Raw genomic sequence first — 17,525 nt, forward strand, 5'->3', positions numbered from 1 at the left:
GTGTTTTGTTGAGGCTGGTAGAGGGCGTGCTTTTATGATGTCATCGGGGCGGGGCTAAGAGCCAACTCAGGAGACCGGGACTTCCTGAAGAAGGGGGGGGAGGAGTGGAGGGGAGACCCTTTCCACGCCCCTTGGACACTCCATACTGGAGGAGAGAGGCGTCTCAATACTCAAACTCCCTTTTGAGGTGAGATTACTGAAATGGAAAGGATAAGTTCAAAGACTCAACTTTTAAAAGACCTACTGCTATTCTGTCCTCTTGATCTCTTTTCCTCTTTTTCGATAACCTTGCAAACTTTCCCACCTCCAATCCTTTCTCCCCCTTTGATTCTGTGCAAATGGTGGGATCCCACAGGACGCGCAATCGCAGTCACACCGGGGCGGTGCCGGTGAGAGGCGGGTGACGCAGCGGCCTCGCTGCCATTTTAAGTTGTTTGTTCTCGCTTCTTTCTCAAACGCGACTCTGCCCCGGACCCGGGAGGCGCCCGAGGCCGTCGCCGCTTCTGCAGCCACCGGTGGGGGGGGAACGAGGCAATACCGCCGCGGACGCTCACCAACAGCTTCGGCTTTTCCCCCCTCCGGGTCTCCGCGACTTTTTCTGAGAGCCGGAATCCGACTGTAGGGGGAAGAAAGACTCAAGAGCAGATGCTTGAACTGAAATAACTTTATTTTGGGGGGTTACTTCGCTGACCCTTAGCGCAGGGCTTCCTTTCCCTTCCCCCTCCTCCGCCAGTACCAATCCAACTCCCCATCTTTCTCCTCGTTTTTCCTCTTTTTCTTTTTCTCTCCCTGTCGCCGCTGTCTCCGCGTCCTTCCCCTCCGTCGCCGCCCAGGGCGCCGAGCCAGACTATGGGTCCCAGGTGGGGGCTGAGCGGCGGCAGCAGCGCGGGCGGTCCAGTCACAGTGCGCATTGCAGCGGGGATGGAGGGGCTCAGTTGGCTGGTGGTTTTCTCTTGACATGGCTCCTGCCCGTGCTACGAGCAGCGCCGCCGCCGCCTCTTCCGCCGCCGCCACCGCTCCGCCCGCAGGCTGCGGCTAGAGGGCCCAAACCCCGCCCGAGAGTCGGTCCGTGAGTCCCGGGCTTTGCGGGGACAGGGAGGGGATTTCCCCGTCACCCACCCCGCCCTAACTGCCTCAATTCCACCCCCTGCCCCTCGGGAAACAAACTAACGACCCCACCCTAAACAATCCAAACTCTGGAAACATGGTCTGTTCAACGTGAGAGAGCTAATCCGGGAACTTAATTTTTTGGGGGGAGGGTGGGTGGGCTTACTTTAGAAGTAATATTAACACAATTATTTTCTTTTTTCCCCACTGAACCTTCCCATTTACCCTCTCCCGCCTACTCCACCCGGGCGGGAATTGTTTCCATGATGAAATGAGTGAAAACCCGAGTGATCCTGTGTCTCCCGTGGTGCGAGTGAGTCGCTGCCGCTGAAGGCAAGGGGTGGGGGTGGGACCTGGGGGTGGGACCTGGGAAGGCAGGTGGTCTCCGGGCACCGCCTGGGATTTGGGAGAAGAACCCGCCACCTTTGCCTCGGCAATGCTCACAAGAAGATAAATCGCACTCCCCACCATCTTGAACGGGGGCAAATCCACAGGGAAGTCTCCCTTGGGGAATGTAGGACTAATTGCAGGCTGGGGGTGTTGGGAACCCGGGCATTAATCAGGTCTAACCACAGAGCCGGAATAATTAATACCGTATTATATACCCCTTTTCCTTTTGCCATCATGATTCTCCTTGGCAGCAGCGTTAGCAGCCGCCTGAGGGTGAAAATGTGGTTGATGGGGAAGTTGGTAATGACTCCGCTGTTTTTTCTCATGGCTCCTTTGGGCAACAGCTGTCCGCCCCCAGTATACACTGTAGTTGATTGCAGGGAAACCCTGTACCTCTCCCTTTCCTTCTCTACTGATTTTGCACTTTTCTCTACGCTCACCACCAAGTGTAATCAATAACAAGCACTGACAATACATAGCAATAGTGAAATCTGAAATAACTAAGAATTAGGTACTACAGCCATGGAGCTGGCTGGGTAAAATCTAATTGGATATTTCAGTTTCATTCACCTACCCTGTTTTTGGTGTTTTGTTTTGGTTTTGGTTTTGGTTTTGGTGAGTTTTCTTTTTGTTTTTTGTTTTCTTTTCTTTTTTTGGAAAGCAAGGATCACACTCCCCCCCGCCCTGTTCCTTTTCTTAATCCCTTTTCTAAAAAGGGGAAAATCCGGATGGATTTTAGGGATTGGTCTGGTGTCAGCTGTGTTTTATTGCACACCTAAATCCTGATTATAGGCTTTTCATTTCTCCGCAAAGCCTTTATTTTGGCAGTTAAGCCAAATGTGTTTTCCAGAAAGTTAGTTAAAGTATTTTCTCCTCTCTCTTTCCTTTCTTCCCTCCCTTTTTCCCGTCTGACCCCAAACGTTATTGTCCAAACATGACTGGACAGCAGCTTTTGTTTCTTGACCCTGTAATATGACAGTCTGCTAATATTGCCAGAAGGTGCAGTTTTTGGGTTACAGTCGTGATTTTCGCTATTAAATCATATTAGCAGGAAAAAAAATGACTTGTTTCTGTTGTACTTGAGTCTTAAGAAAAAGTGCCCATAGTTTAGTGACAATTTCCAAAGGCTTTAGTACCACCTGTATTTCAAAATGGGGGACCCAAACTCCCGGAAGAAACAAGCTCTGAACAGACTACGTGCTCAGCTTAGAAAGAAAAAAGAATCTCTAGCTGACCAGTTTGACTTCAAGATGTATATTGCGTTTGTATTCAAGGAGAAGGTAATTTAAAGTTCTTAATGGTGAATTAGCACAAGTGATTTTTGTAAGTGTGTATTGTTACTCTTAAATTATTATGAATATTAGGTTAAAGAGTGATTGAAAAAAGTCTGCTTTGTATGCTCTGTTTTTCACCCTTAGGGGTGATTCTGAATTGAGCAGTTGCAGCATTCAAAAAGATCCTTGAGCGTTTCTTGGTTTGGAAATAAATTTGAGTCTGAAGCTTAATAGTAGTATACACTGAGTTGACATGGGGTGGGCAACATTATAAAATTTTATGTGGAGTTAACATAGGAAACCTTAGGACGGAATTTAAAGATTATCTAATGTAGAGTATAAATAAGATGCTTGAAATGTTAAATTATAATTAGACTGTTTATATGCTAAAGTTAGTCTGTTTCTTAAACTCCGTAATGTAGGTAACCTTTTCTCATACATTTAATGCAGTGGAGTGCACCTTAACTTTTAGGAGCAATTAAATACTGAAATGGTTAATTTGTGTTTAGAAGTGTGATTTTCTTTTTTACTTAGAGTTCATTTTGCCTCGTATAGAAGTACAGTTTTTAAAAATTCAAAATGACCTAGAGGAAGTTTCATTTTTAGGGGCGGTGGAGGTCTTAATCCGAATTAGTTCCACAGTTAAATAGCAAACAGTGAGTTGTGAGTAGTCAAGGATGGGATGATAAAAGCAGTATTTTTTGCAGCTTAAAATGAACATTTTCTTAAATTATCAACAAGGCTTATTTCACCGGAGATGAGGTTATGAATATAAGGAAGTGCTACTTGAATTCTGGTGCTTAAATTGTTAGCTAATTTCATATCAGAAATACAGTCTTAGTGTGGTATCTATTTAGTATCTGGAAGTTTCCCAGGTTTTCCCCTACTGTTTAACTCTTTTATTTACTTATTTTTGTTGCTGAGACAGGCCTCACTGTGTTGCCCAGGCTAGTCTTGAACTCCTGGGCTAAAGTGATCCTCCTGTCGTGGTGTTCTAAAGTGCTGGAATTACAGGCAGGAGCTGCCATGCATAGCCCCAACTCTTAACTCCTGAAAGGTTATTTGTATTTAAGAACATTCTTAGCTGCTGAAGTATAGCATTGTGAAGTGATTTTAAAGTAATTTTTGAAGTGACGATCCCAAGATTGGGTGGTATCAAGGACTTACATCTCCACTTTTGTTGACAAGCTGACTCAGAGTTGATGAGATTGGATTTTAGTTGAAGATGATATAATGTATGCTCTTCCAAGAGCATATCTTGGAATGATGGAGCATATCTTGGATCTTGATTAATCCAAGATAATAAGTGATGAGACCAGATCTTTGTATTTAATCTATACATTGCCCCAAATTGCACCGTCTAACTCTTTAACACCAGTGATAATCTGGTTTTATTCTGTGAATGGACAGTGTCCATGCAGTTGCCCTGAATAATTCATGATATATACCTAATAGTATAGAATTTCAAAAAGTAGTTTTGTGATGCGAACTTGGTGTTGACTAGTATTAAAAGAGAACTTGGTGTGCTTTTTTTTAGTCTTTCAAATATTGATGGTTTTGGCTGGGTGCGGTGGCTCACGCCTGTAATCCCAGCACTTTGGGAGGCTGAGGCAGGCGGATCACTTGAGGTCAGGAGTCCAAGGCCAGTTTGACCAACATGGTGAAACCCCGTCTCTACTGAAAATAAAAAAATTAGTCAGATGTGGTGGCGCAGGCCTGTAATCCCAGCTACTCGGGAGGCTGAGGCAGGAGAGTCCCTCGAACCCAGGAGGCAAAGGTTGCAGTGAGCCAAGATCGTGCCACTGCACTCTAGCCTGGGCAACACAGCGAGACTCCATCTCAAAAAAAAAAAAACCCACCCATAAATATTGATGGTTTTGATTATGTGATGTTGAGAAAGTAATGGAGATTGGCCTATGTAAGGAATGAAACAATTCATTTGTCTGAATAGTGTTGTTTTAAAACTGCTGAGATTTTTAATTTTAAGAAGTAATGTCCAAAATAATGCTATGGACACCATTATGCTATAAAACTCAAGCATTAAACATTCAAATGATAGCTTGTACATGTATGGTTGGAGGGGGAGGGTAGGAGAAGAACAGAACGAATTACCTATCTGAACATGTGTTTTCAGTATATAAGTTATTTCAGAGAGTTAAGAATTTTGTGGAGTTAATGCTACATGACATTGTAATATGAACTGAGTGTTAAAAGGCTGTGCTCCCTGTGGGTTAATACACCATTTTCTTTTCTTTTAGAAGAAAAAGTCAGCACTTTTTGAAGTGTCTGAGGTTATACCAGTCATGACAAATAATTATGAAGAAAATATCCTGAAAGGTGTGCGAGATTCCAGCTATTCCTTGGAAAGTTCCCTGGAGCTTTTACAGAAGGATGTGGTACAGCTCCATGCTCCTCGATATCAGTCTATGAGAAGGGTAAGTTCTGCCTTAAGTCTTGACTTGATAAAGTTTCTGTGGATTAACCTTGCATTTCCCACCCCCCCCTTAAAGTGGGTAGTTATGATAGTGACCAGTCTCTAAGGGTAAATTTGTCTTTGTGCCATGTTGATAACTGGGATCGTGACTTTAAAGCACTGTGTTTATAGGATTAGAAAAAGACATTTTTTTTTACCCCAGACCGTTCTTATGTGGATAAAGTATATAAAGGGAATTCTTTAATCCATGTTAGGTGTTGAAGATCGCGGACTTTTTTTTTTTTTTTTTGGAGACAAAGTTTTGCTCTTTTGCCGAGGCGGGAGTGCAGTGGCGTAATCTTGGCTCACGGCAGCCACTGCCCCTGCGTATTCAAATGATGCCTCTGCCTTAGCCTCCTCAGTGGCTGGGACTAGGGACTACAGTTGTGTGCCACCATGCTCGGCTAATTTTTTCTATTTTTAGTAGAGACGGGGTTTTGCCGTGTTGGCTAGGCTGGTCTGGAACTCCTGACCTCAAGTCATCCTCCTGCCTTGACCTCCCAAAGTGCTGAGATTACAGCTGTGAGCCACTGCACCCGGCCCGTAGCCAACTATTTTTGATAATTTAAGTGTTATACATAAAGTTTTAAAATTTTTAAAGTAGGTTGTTTTTTAAAATTTGACCTTGAGTAAAACATGGGAAACTTTGTTGTATTAGGCTCATAATCGTGTGTATTATTATTGTGGATACATATCTTATATCTCTGTTTATTGTATTTCCTTTCTTGGGGGGAATATGAATATAAGGAAGTGCTTCCAGCTTTGTAAACTTCTGCAGCATATTAAAAGTTAATCTAAGCATACCTGAACCAAGATATCCCCACAGTTACTTGGGGAGAATGCTGGAGATAACCAGGCACTGGTCTGGAAGAGATTTGTGGACCTTCAAAAATTAATATGCTGGCTATAGTAATGAAGCAGAAGTCAGGAATGGAGAAAAGTAGTTTCCTATCAACATAAAAATAGCATTTCAACTATAATAGGATAGTGATTCATATTAGGAGTTCTAAGATATCTTTGTTAAATAGATTCTGATTTTTAAAGGTGGAAATAAAGTTTAAGGGTCTGACAACACAACAGATACCAGAGATTTTGTTGGAGTTTTCACTATGCACTGATAAATCTAGGTCTTGGTGTTAGGAGCATTGGACTGAGTGTATGTTACTCTCTGCAAGATAAAAAAATTAGGGCCGGGCGCAGTGACTTAACGCCTGTAATCCCAACACTTTGGGAGGCCGAGGTGGGTGGATCACCTGAGGTCAGGAGTTCGAGACCAGCCTGGCCGATGTGGTGAAACCCTGTCTCTACTAAAAAAATACAAAAAAACTAGCCGGGCGAGGTCGCGGGCGCCTGTAGTCCCGGCTACTCGGGAGGCTGAGGCAGGAGAATGGCGTAAACCTGGGAGATGGAGCTAGCAGTGAGCTGAGATCCGGCCACTGCACTCCAGCCTGGGCGACAGAGCGAGACTCTGTCTCAAAAAAAAAAAAAAAATACAAAATATATTAGCTGGGCATGGTGGCACACACTTGTAATCGCAGCCATTTGGGAGGCTAAGTCACGAGAATCAGTTGAACCTGGTAGGCGGAAGTTGCAGTAAGCAGTGATTGCGCCATTGCATTCCAGCCTGGGCCACAGAGAGGGACTCTCTCCAAAAATAAAAAATTACATCATGAGCTATTCAGATTATAAACTATTATATTTATTTCCTAAGATATAAAATGATATATGGTAGGTCTTTTGTACTTATAAAATGTTTTTATAGGGAAACCCTATAATTTGTGATATTGCTTGATGTAGTTGTTTCTTTAAAAGTAAACTTTTTTTTCCCCCCTCATTTTATAGGATGTAATTGGCTGTACTCAGGAGATGGATTTCATTCTTTGGCCTCGGAATGATATTGAAAAAATTGTCTGTCTCCTGTTTTCTAGGTGGAAGGAATCTGATGAGCCTTTTAGGCCTGTTCAGGTATTTTGGTCTAAAATAAGTGTGATGAGTATTTCAGTATGTGAAAACTACTAGAATATAATAGGGTCTAACTTGATAAATTCTTTGGGAATATGGTTTCTGATAGTTTTATTTCACGAGTCCCCCCTATTTAGAGTATTGTGATGCAAGAGAAGAAAGCATTTGGATTATAGAATCTCTTGACATTGTGGTGGTCCCACCTGCCCAGTGTGGCTTTGAAATTATGGCTAGAGAAAATCTTTTGAAGTGGACATTTATTGATTTACAGAGGGGCCCACACATGAGCTTCTGAGATCTGTAACTCTTGTAGCCTTCACCACACATCCTTCTAAAACAGTACATTTAACTCTGCTGCTTCCCAAAGGAGTGTGATCTGAAATGAGTGAATAAATCATTTTCTAGAAGTTGATTTGTATATAAAATTATAGAGGAAAGAAGTAAATTTAGTAGTCATTCTTAACCTTAAAATCTTGCTGACTTTTGACTGTTACGGTATACTGGACATTGCTCAAGTGAATCCCCCCTCTAGTGTTAAGGGCATTTACTCATGTTGAACCTAGTTTTATTTATAGTATATTTGTATGCATAGAAGATGGAGGTCCACCGAAGTGTTAGTTGTACTTGGTTGTAGGTCAGGTGTAGCTAACTTTCCTTTTTTATTATATGTGTTTACATATATGTTTCCTTTATAATTTATGGCATATGTTGCCACAATTTTCTTAAGTATACTTTTATAAGCAGAAAAATGATGACATTAAGGACTCATTTTAAGTATACTATATCAAATATTAGAAGGCTTTATTTTAAGCTAATTGTGAGGATTATTTGTAATTTTAAACTTTTGCTTCTGCTTATTACCTTGAAGTATCTTCGTGGTGCTTATGTTTTTCACAGACTGTATAAGTTGATATACTCTCCCGCCCCCATGGTAATGTTGCTACACATAACCTCTAATAATCATCATTTTTAATGTTTTAAGATTAATTCAGCTGAGTTCTAAAGATATTCCATTGGTTACATACATATGAAAGTACTGTATACAGATTCTCCTGACTTCCAATGGTTCAACTTAAGATTTTTCAACTTTACCATGATGTGAAAGCCATATGAATTCATTGTACTCCTTGATTTATGATGGGACTACATCCAGGTAAACTCATTGTAAATTGGAATTGTTGTAAGTTAAAAAGTCACTTTTTGATTTAAAATACGTGTAACTTACACTGGGTTTATCAGGATGTAACATCACAAGTTGTGGAGCATCTGTATTTCTGTCATTTAATGGATGATATCTGACTGACAAGAATACTGGAGAAAATGAATATAAAAGGCATGAAAACAGGAATAGAAAAGGCATATTTAAAGTTCTCAGAACAGGGCTGATAACTGTATCTACTCTCTGGAGGTGGTGTTAAGATTTGGTTTTTTAGTTAAGGATTTTCCATTGGAAAAATGTAGGTCTGCTTATTACAGTATGTTTTCAAAATTCTGATACCCCGCCTTTCCCACTGGGACCTTATTCGAAATAGTTAACTTTAGTCTTGGGTCAAGTACTCTTTGAAGTCATGGCTGATGTTTATTGAGAGTTGACTGTACTAGGCTTCTGTTTTTTTTTTTCTTTGTCTCTTGAGATGGAGTCCCACTCTGTTGTCAGATTGGAGTGCGGTAGCGTGATCTTGGCTCACTGCAACTTCTGCCTCCTGGGTTCAAGTGATTCTTCTGCCTCAACCTCCCTGGGTCTACAGGGACACGCCACCACACGCAGCTAATTTTTGTATATTTAGTAGAGACGGGTGTTCACCATGTTGGCCAGGATGGTCTGGATCTCTTGACCTCGTGATTCGCCCGCCTCAGCCTCCCAAAATGCTGGGATTACAGGTGTGAGCCACCTTTTTCCTTTTTGCCTGACCTTTTTTTGAGACAGGGTTTTGCTCTGTTGCCCAAGCTGGAGTGTGGTGGCGTGATCTTGGCTCACTGCAACCTCTGCCTCCCAGGTTTGAGCCATTCTTGTGCCTCAGCCTCCTGAGTAGCTGGGATTACAGGTGCGCAGCTAATTTTTGTATTTTTTTTTTTTTTTGTAGAGACGGGGTTTTGCCATGTTGGCCAGGCTGGTCTCGTACTCTTGACCGCAAGTGATCTGCCTGGCTTGGCCTCCGAAAGTGGTAGGATTACAGGCATGAGCCACCACACCCGGCCTTAGACTTTCTCTTACTTTATATGTATTTAATCTCAGTCCTTAAAATAACTGGGTGGTAGATAGGAGGAAACTGAGACAGAAATTAGGTAAATAAGGCCCAAGGCAGTTAAATAGGATAAAAGCCTGGACTGACTATGCTTTTAACTCACTACCCTGTACTGTGAAAAGTTACCTCTATTAATTACAGAATCTTAAAATTCTGGACTGAATGTAAGCAGTATGATGTAGGTAATAACTTTAGAATTCAGCTGCAGTAAGTAGGTTAATATTGTAAGAACTAATTTGCTTTTCTGAAGTAATTTGAAATGTATGAATATCCTGTATGAGGGGCCTTAAATATAACTCACTTAGTTCTTTCTCAAAGAAAATGAGAAAAGGAATGGTAAATTTTACCTCACAGGCCTCGTTTTTTTTTTTTTTTTTTAAACTCTTAAAGCACTTTACTTATTTTTTAAATTTAATTAATTTTTTGTAGAGATGGGGTCTCGTTTTGTTGCCCAGACTGGTCTTGAACTTCTGAGTTCAAGTGATCCTCTTGCCTCAGCCTCCCAAAGTGCTGAGATTACAGATGTGAGTCACCGTGCCTGGCCTTTTGAAGCACTTTAAAATCTGAAAATTTGGGCAGTGAGGATATAATCGGAACCAGAATAAGGATTGTTTTTAAATAGTGAGTTCTTCAGTGTACTATGAAGTGCCAGGAGGTACTACTGAAATATATCTCTTCTTTTCATTATTAATGCTACTACCGAGGTTAGCTCCTCCCTCGACTGTTAGAATATTTCGTTATTCTGTGGGAATTACTTCTTTCATGCTGCTTATGAGAAGTGTGTGTGTTTGTGTGTGAGTGTGTGTACACTATTTCTTTTCACATAAGTGGATATTCAATATGATAGAATTGAAATGCTATAGAGGCTGGGCACGGTGGCTCAAGCCTGTAATCCCAGCACTTTGGGAGGCCGAGACGGGCGGATCACGAGGTCAGGAGATCGAGACCATCCTGGCTAACACGGTGAAACCCTGTCTCTACTAAAAAATACAAAAAAAACTAGCCGGGCGAGGTGGCGGGCGCCTGTAGTCCCAGCTACTCGGGAGGCTGAGGCAGGAGAATAGCGTAAAACCCGGGAGGCAGGGCTTGCAGTGAGCTGAGATCCGGTCACTGCACTCCAGCCATGGCAACAGAGCGAGACTCCGTCTCAAAAAAAAAAAAAAAAACACGCTATAGAATCACAAGGAAGGTCTTTTTCAGTCTCACTCAAACCTCTTTTCAGTGTGATTACTGTTCTTGCACCCACCTTGGTTACTTCCCATATTGCAGCTTTGTTACTTGAATAGTATTTCAGTTTTTAACACGTTTGTTTTTGTGTTGGTTCTGTTTCCTGGCATGGCTTTTTTGTTTTGTTTTGTTTTGTTTTGTTTTGTTTTTAGATGGTGAGAATGGGGTCTCACTCTGTCATCCAGGCTGGAGTGCAGTGGCACAGTCATGGCTCACTGCAGCCTTGACCTCCCAGGCCCAAGTGATCCTTCCACCTCAACCTCATGAGTAGCTGGGACCACAGGTGTGCACCACCATGCCCAGCTAATTATTTTTGTAGAGATAGGATCTCACTGTGTTGCCCAGACTGGTCTCAAACTCCTGGCCTCTAGTGATCCTCCCGCTTTGGCCTCCGAAAGTGCTGGGATTATAGGTTTGAGGCACCATGCCCAGTCAGCATTTATCAGATTACTTACCATCGCTACTTTGTCCTGGGGAAATTCTCTTAATCTTTAAAGGTGCAATCCAAAATCATAATGTTCCCGTGTTACTTGCTGTTATTTATTTTTTTCTCCTATGGCAGTTTGATGATAAGAACCAAATTTGGGCCGGGCGCGGTGGCTCACGCCTGTAATCCCAACACTTTGGGAGGCTGAGTGGGGCGGATCACCTGAGGTCAGGAGTTTTAGACCATCCTGACCAACATGAAGAAGTCCTGTCTCTACTAAAAATACAAAATTAGCTGGGCGTGGTGTGGTGCATGCCTGTATCCCAGCTACTCGGGAGGCTGAGGCAGGAGAATCGCTTGAACCCAGGAGGCAGAGGTTACAGTGAGCCAAGATCACGCCATTGCACTACAGCCTGGGCAACGAGCGAAACTCCGTCTCAAAAAAAAAAGGGGTGGGAAAAATTGCAGTTTTACAAATAATCACATCTTATTCTGGGAAAGGATTTGAAGCAAGTTGGGTTTTATATTTGGTTGTACTTGTCCTCTTCAGCAGTGTAATAAGCCCGTTAAGGCTGAAGTAACCTTATTCCTATTTTTTAGTAGCTAATAGCATGCTTTTGATATGGTTATGATCATATTAATAATTTAGTATTTGAATTGTATAGAAGTACAGTTCGGTATCATGTTACATGTGGTGTATTGTGATGCTATATCATAGTTAATGTTATGGTTTATAAGAAAAGCTCCTAGGTATAAAATCCTGCATAGCAGGAACTTGGTTTTTCAATGTTATTATTTCCTACTGTTTTAGACGTAACAGGGCAATAAAATATGTTTGAACCAAATGGACTAACAATTATTTGTACAACTCAGTATTATCTAAATACCATATTGTTAAGTCTAGGTTTCTTGAATTCTTCATCAAGCCTGGTCATGTCTTAGCATTTGGCGTCTCCCCATGCCCAACAGATATTTTGTGGGAGGATGGAGTTGATTGATCTTCCTCATGTTAAAAGATTGAAGGGCGTGTTCTGACTTAATTGATAACAGTCTTTCATAACTTCACAAATTTTTGAAAACAACCCAAGGCTAGCTGTGGGAAAAATTCACATAAAAACATAGCCTGTCTGTGAGGAGCAGAACTATATTTCAGTTGTGGGCTTTACATTTCATTTAATCCTCTTAACTGTCCTGTGAAATGGGTTACGGCTTTATTTTATAGATGAGGAAGCTGAAGTTTAGGTAAGTTAAGGGATCTGTGTAAGGTCACCTAACTAGTGAGTTGTGCAGCTAGGGTTAGAATAAACATTTACTTATTTTTTTCTTAGAAACAGCAATTAACAATGTGCCTCTTAATCAAAAGAAAAGAGATGTCCTTGAGGCTTAAAGTACTATGGTGGGAGTCTTGGACTGAGTAGGTTTGAAAATACAATTTTATGATCATGGAGTACTAGGATTTAGTCATTTTGATGCAGAGAATTTCCCGATCAGCTGTCGCCATGGAGTGTACTGTCCAATAGAATTCTCTACAATTAAGGAAATGTTCTGTATCTCAAGAGATTGTTCTTAATGGTGGCCAGTAGTCATGTGACCATCAAGCATTTGAAATGTGGCTAGTGTTACTGAAGAATGGAATTGTAAATACCTTTTAATCTAAATTTTTGCCTGTGATCCTAGTTGTGGGTTTGCCATAATTTGTTTTTTAAAGAGGAAAAAATAACGTTTGACTGTTGGCTGCTTTATTGGACAGCACAGCTATATGCATATAGATGCAGATGTTTCAGGTAGTATAACTTGTTTGAAGTTAAATACAAATGTTGTATTTTGGATTTAGGCCAAATTTGAGTTTCATCACGGTGACTATGAAAAACAGTTTCTGCATGTACTGAGCCGCAAGGACAAGACTGGAATCGTTGTCAACAATCCTAACCAGTCAGTGTTTCTCTTCATTGACAGACAGCACTTGCAGGTAAGCGGGTTTTTTGAAAACCACTTACAGGCTCATTCAAAAAGCTTATTGGTTAGTAAATGTTTTTTATACAAGTTACTTGTTTTGTCTCCCAAACACTGCATTATTTTTGAAGTTACTTAAAAAAAAACAAAAAATAGTCTGGGCATGGTGGCTCACGTCTGTAATCCCAGCACTTTGGAAAGCCGAGGCGGGCATATTGATTGAGCTCAGGAATTCCAGACCAGCCTGGGCAACATGACGAAACTTCATCTCTACAGAAAATACAAAAACTAGCCAGGCATAGTGGCGTGTGCCTGTAGTCCCAGCTGCTGGGGAGGCTGAAGGGGGAGGATTGCTTGAGCTTGGGAGGCTACAGTGAGATCTTGCCACTACACTCCAGCTTGAGTGACAGACCGAGACCCTGTCTCAAAAAAAATGAATTTTTAAAACAGTATTTCCTAGACCTCACTGTAGAACAATGATTCCCAAATTTTGCCGCACATTACAGCCACCTGGCAAGCTTTTTTTTTTTTTTTTTTAAACAAAAGGGGAAAAACCCACCTCCTTCGAAGCTTTTAAAAGTCAGGATTCTAGTGAACAGTAGTGGGAACCGTTGCCCTAAAGCATTTCTACCAGATGTGTGGGCAACGGATAGACATCACTTGGAACTTGTTAAAAATACAGACTCTCAGACTCTACGAATCAGAATCCGCACTTTAAACAGAACCCTCAGGTGATTTGAAACACATTGTGTTTCCAGAAGTACTGACCTGGCCCTCTTTTTTGTTTGTTTATTTTGAGAGGGAGTCTGTTGCCCAGGCTGGAGTGCAGTGGTGCGATCTCAGTTCACTGCAAGCTCCACCTCCCGGGTTCACACCATGCTCCTGCCTCAGCCTCCCGAGTAACTGGGACTACGGGCACATGCCACCACGCCTGGCTAATTTTTATTTTATTTTTTGTATTTTTAGTAGAGACCGGGTTTTACCGTGTTAGCCAGGATGGTCTCGTTCTCCTGAACTTGTAATCTGCCTGCCTTGGCCTCCCAAAGTGCTGGGATTACAGGCTTGAACCACCACGCCCAGCTGACTTTTTAAATCTACAAGAATGAGTGACATTTATTTAAAAGATCCACATTTATTTCAAATAAGCACTTCCATTTGGGCACAGTGTCTCTTGTAATCCTAGCATTTTGGGAGGCCGATGGGGGAGGATTGCTTGAGTCCAAGAGTTCAAGACCAGCCTGGGCAACAGAGGCTGGTCTCTACAAAAAATGAAAGAAATTAGCCAGACATTGTGGCATGCTCCTGTGGTCCTAGCTACTCTGGAGGCTGAGGCGGGGAGAATCGCTTGAGCCCAGGATTTTAAGAGTTGCAGTGAGCCATGATGGCGCCAACACACTCCTGCTTGAGTAACACAGACCTCATCTCAAAAAAACAAAAACAAAAAAACACTGCCAACAACAAATAACCACTTCCCTTTTAAGCAGCAATCAAAGTATTGCAATTTAGTTTTTAGATGCAGCCACTTGCTGGCTGTGTGATCTTGGACAGGTAACTTGTGAGTGAGCATTTTGCTGCTGTGAAATTGAACAAATGATAATCCTAAAATTGTTAAATTTAACCTAAGGTTGTTACATTTAAAATTAATACAAGTAAAGTATAGGTACATATGTATAGGTTCATTTACATTTGTAGACTACTTCAGACATCTTCAAAGTCAGTCTTTATTTTGCCTTTTAGAGGTGCTAGATAGTGAACAAAAGATGAACTTTGTAGTTAAGTTGGATGTTCAAATGGTAACTACTTCTTAAAAATAAGGGTTTTGATTTAACTGGTAATAGTTTGGCTTTCTTCTAGTCCCTTACCCCAGGATATGCTTAAATCTTTCTTTTATTTTTTGAGACAGGGTCTCACTCTGTCACCAGGCTGGAGTACACTGGCATGATCATGGCTCACCATACCCTTGACCTCCTGGGTACAGGTGATCCACCTCAGCTTCCCGAGTGGCTGGACTACAGGCATGTGCCACCACATCCAGCTAATTTTTATATTTTTTGTAGAGATGGGTTTTCCTCATGTTGCCCAGAATGGTCTTGAACTCCTGGGCTCAAGCAATCCTCCTGACTCAGCCTCCCAAAGTGCTGGGATTACAGGTGTGAGCCACCAAACCCAGCCCTGAATTTTTACCTATTCCTTCATCCTCTCACTAGCTTCTGTTCTTACCACATCTGCTTTGTCTTCCTCTATATAAAAATGACTTCAAACTCATGAAATGCTTTTAGCTTTAATTTCTTCTAGCAAGTAGTCTCTGGTTTACTTCCCCAACTTTTTATCTTTTAATTCTGCATAAATTTTTCCCGCATCTTATATGGCAAGATTTTGTCCATCTAGAATATGGATAGGGACTGTAATTTGTCCTTTACTCTGTATGTTAAGACGCTTAATTGTGGGAAGTTGACTTCATGTGACAGTTATGCTAAAGTCTTATTTTTAAAAAGTATTAAAATGTTTCCCCTTCCAGACTCCAAAAAACAAAGCTACAATCTTCAAGTTATGCAGCATCTGCCTCTACCTGCCACAGGAACAGCTCACCCACTGGGCAGTTGGCACCATAGAGGATCACCTCCGTCCTTATATGCCAGAGTAGAGTACTGACCAGCAAAATGGAGAAGATCAGAGAATGCAGCAGCAATGTTTTTTCTTGTTTTCTTACCACTTTATTCTTTCAGAGTTTAAAGAAAATGGACTCATGCACAGAACACTATGCATTTTGAAACTCGTTCATCCTGGATTTTTTTAAATCATTTTTATCTCAGAACTTAAAAAAAATTAGATGTCGTGCACAGACTGTGTGAAAGAAGATGCTTTGCATATTTGCTGCACTGCATCAGTATCTTACTAAAAATGTGAAATGAAAGGACTATTGTACACTGAAATGCTTAAATGTATCTGAAAGCACAAGGTGATACTCATTTTTATGGTCTTCCCATTTGTGCTGGTATTTGCCTCTTTTACATCTGTCATCAGTATTTAGAGGGTGAGAAGTGAATGTAACAGGTATAAATAACATTTTTTAAAACAATAGCTTTGCTATAATCACAGTTGTTCCAGAGCACTGTCAGATTCATTCTAATGACCAGAACTGGTTGTTTAAAAAAGAAAATACAACCATGGGAAAGAAATCTTAAATGAAAAACGCATCTCATTGTAGGCATTCTTGCCTCATATTTTACTGGGCCATGTTTGTTTCCTGGTACTCATGTATTTTTTTTTTCCAGATCTCTTTCCCCAAGTTGCTATTGTAGGAGTATTCTGCGTGTGGATGCAGTTATACTCATTAAAGCAGATCTGGAGTCTGAAGTAGCTATAAAGCAGCTATAAAACTGAGAAATACATTCATAGCTGCAGAAACCATGATAGGTAGAGGACTTTGTTTTGTTTTTTGGTTTTACAGAGAAGAGATTTTTATTACAAAGAAAAAAATTCCAGTGAATTGTGCAGAAATGCTGGTTTCTACACCATCCTAAAGAAAAACTAAAGGGTATTTTGGAGTAGAAAAAGGTTATAAAGTTGGAATCTTAAATTGTAAAATTAACCAGAGTGTCAAAGTTCTAAAAGCAGAACTCATTTTGTGCAATGAACATAAGGAAAGACTACTGTATAGGTGTTTTTTTGTTTTGTTTTGTTTTTAAATGAAGAGCTTTGCTTAAGGGTTGCATACTTTTATTGGAGTAAATCTGAATGATCCTACTCCTTTGGAGTAAAACTAGTGCTTACCAGTTTCCAATTGTATTTAGCTTCTGGTTGGAATTTGGAAAAACAAACAAACAACAAAAAAAGAAAACCTAAATAAAATAGGTGAAAGTTCCCTGACTGTTCAGGTGAATACACAAAGTTTGAAGTGTTAACTTTTTTTTTTCCCTTTCACTGATGCTACTGGTCACCTTAGGGAATTATTTCATTTCACAGTCTGTGGCTAAACAGAAAATTCAGAAGAAAAATACCTGGCAGTTGAGTGTGTAACTTCAAGAATACAAATCAAGAACATACTGTCAGCTTTCAAAAGTTAGCAACCTGGCCTTATGCCTTGCTTAATGGGAAAGTGCCATTCTTAAATTTCAAAATGCTTTCATGTGTCCTCTTACTTAAAAATCAATCTATTTGAAATAACATTTTGAATGTTTATTACAGCCAGGTACTCTTCTAAGCTCTTGTCTTAACCTCTCAACCTTGGCTGGAAATAGATGCAGAGGTTAAGTAACTTGCTCAAGCTCAGATCATAAGTAGTGGAGGATTTAAAACCAGGCTGGCTGGCTCTAGGGTCTATGCTTTTAATTTGCCATATTGTATTAATTTACCATATTGAATTATACTTATGTTCACCAAGTTAGGCATTTTGGCAGCCATTGTTTACGTTTTTATTTTGGAATAATTTAGAAAAGTTGCCAGAGTAATATGAAAGCTCCTGT

General features: G+C 40.9%; 1 protein-coding gene across 2 annotated transcripts; it reads left to right on the top strand.

The window, feature by feature from the left end:
• The first annotated feature begins 371 nt into the window (after positions 1–371).
• C5H6orf62 (chromosome 5 C6orf62 homolog) lies at positions 372–16,950 on the top strand. Of its 2 annotated transcripts, none has more exons than XM_023209744.1 (5): positions 372–1,420; positions 5,030–5,206; positions 7,087–7,209; positions 12,941–13,075; positions 15,578–16,950. In XM_023209744.1, exons 1-5 carry the CDS (start codon positions 1,379–1,381, stop codon positions 15,701–15,703), a joined length of 603 nt encoding a protein of 200 aa, XP_023065512.1. In that variant the 5' UTR covers positions 372–1,378; the 3' UTR covers positions 15,704–16,950. The 2 variants fall into 2 exon arrangements, with proteins under 2 accessions (XP_023065512.1, XP_023065511.1); XM_023209743.1 differs by lacking the exon at positions 372–1,420 and adding an exon at positions 1,952–2,777.
• Positions 16,951–17,525: the final 575 nt, after the last annotated feature.

The sequence above is a fragment of the Piliocolobus tephrosceles genome, chromosome 5 (genome assembly GCF_002776525.5).
Source record: "Piliocolobus tephrosceles isolate RC106 chromosome 5, ASM277652v3, whole genome shotgun sequence".
NCBI lineage: Eukaryota > Metazoa > Chordata > Mammalia > Primates > Cercopithecidae > Piliocolobus > Piliocolobus tephrosceles.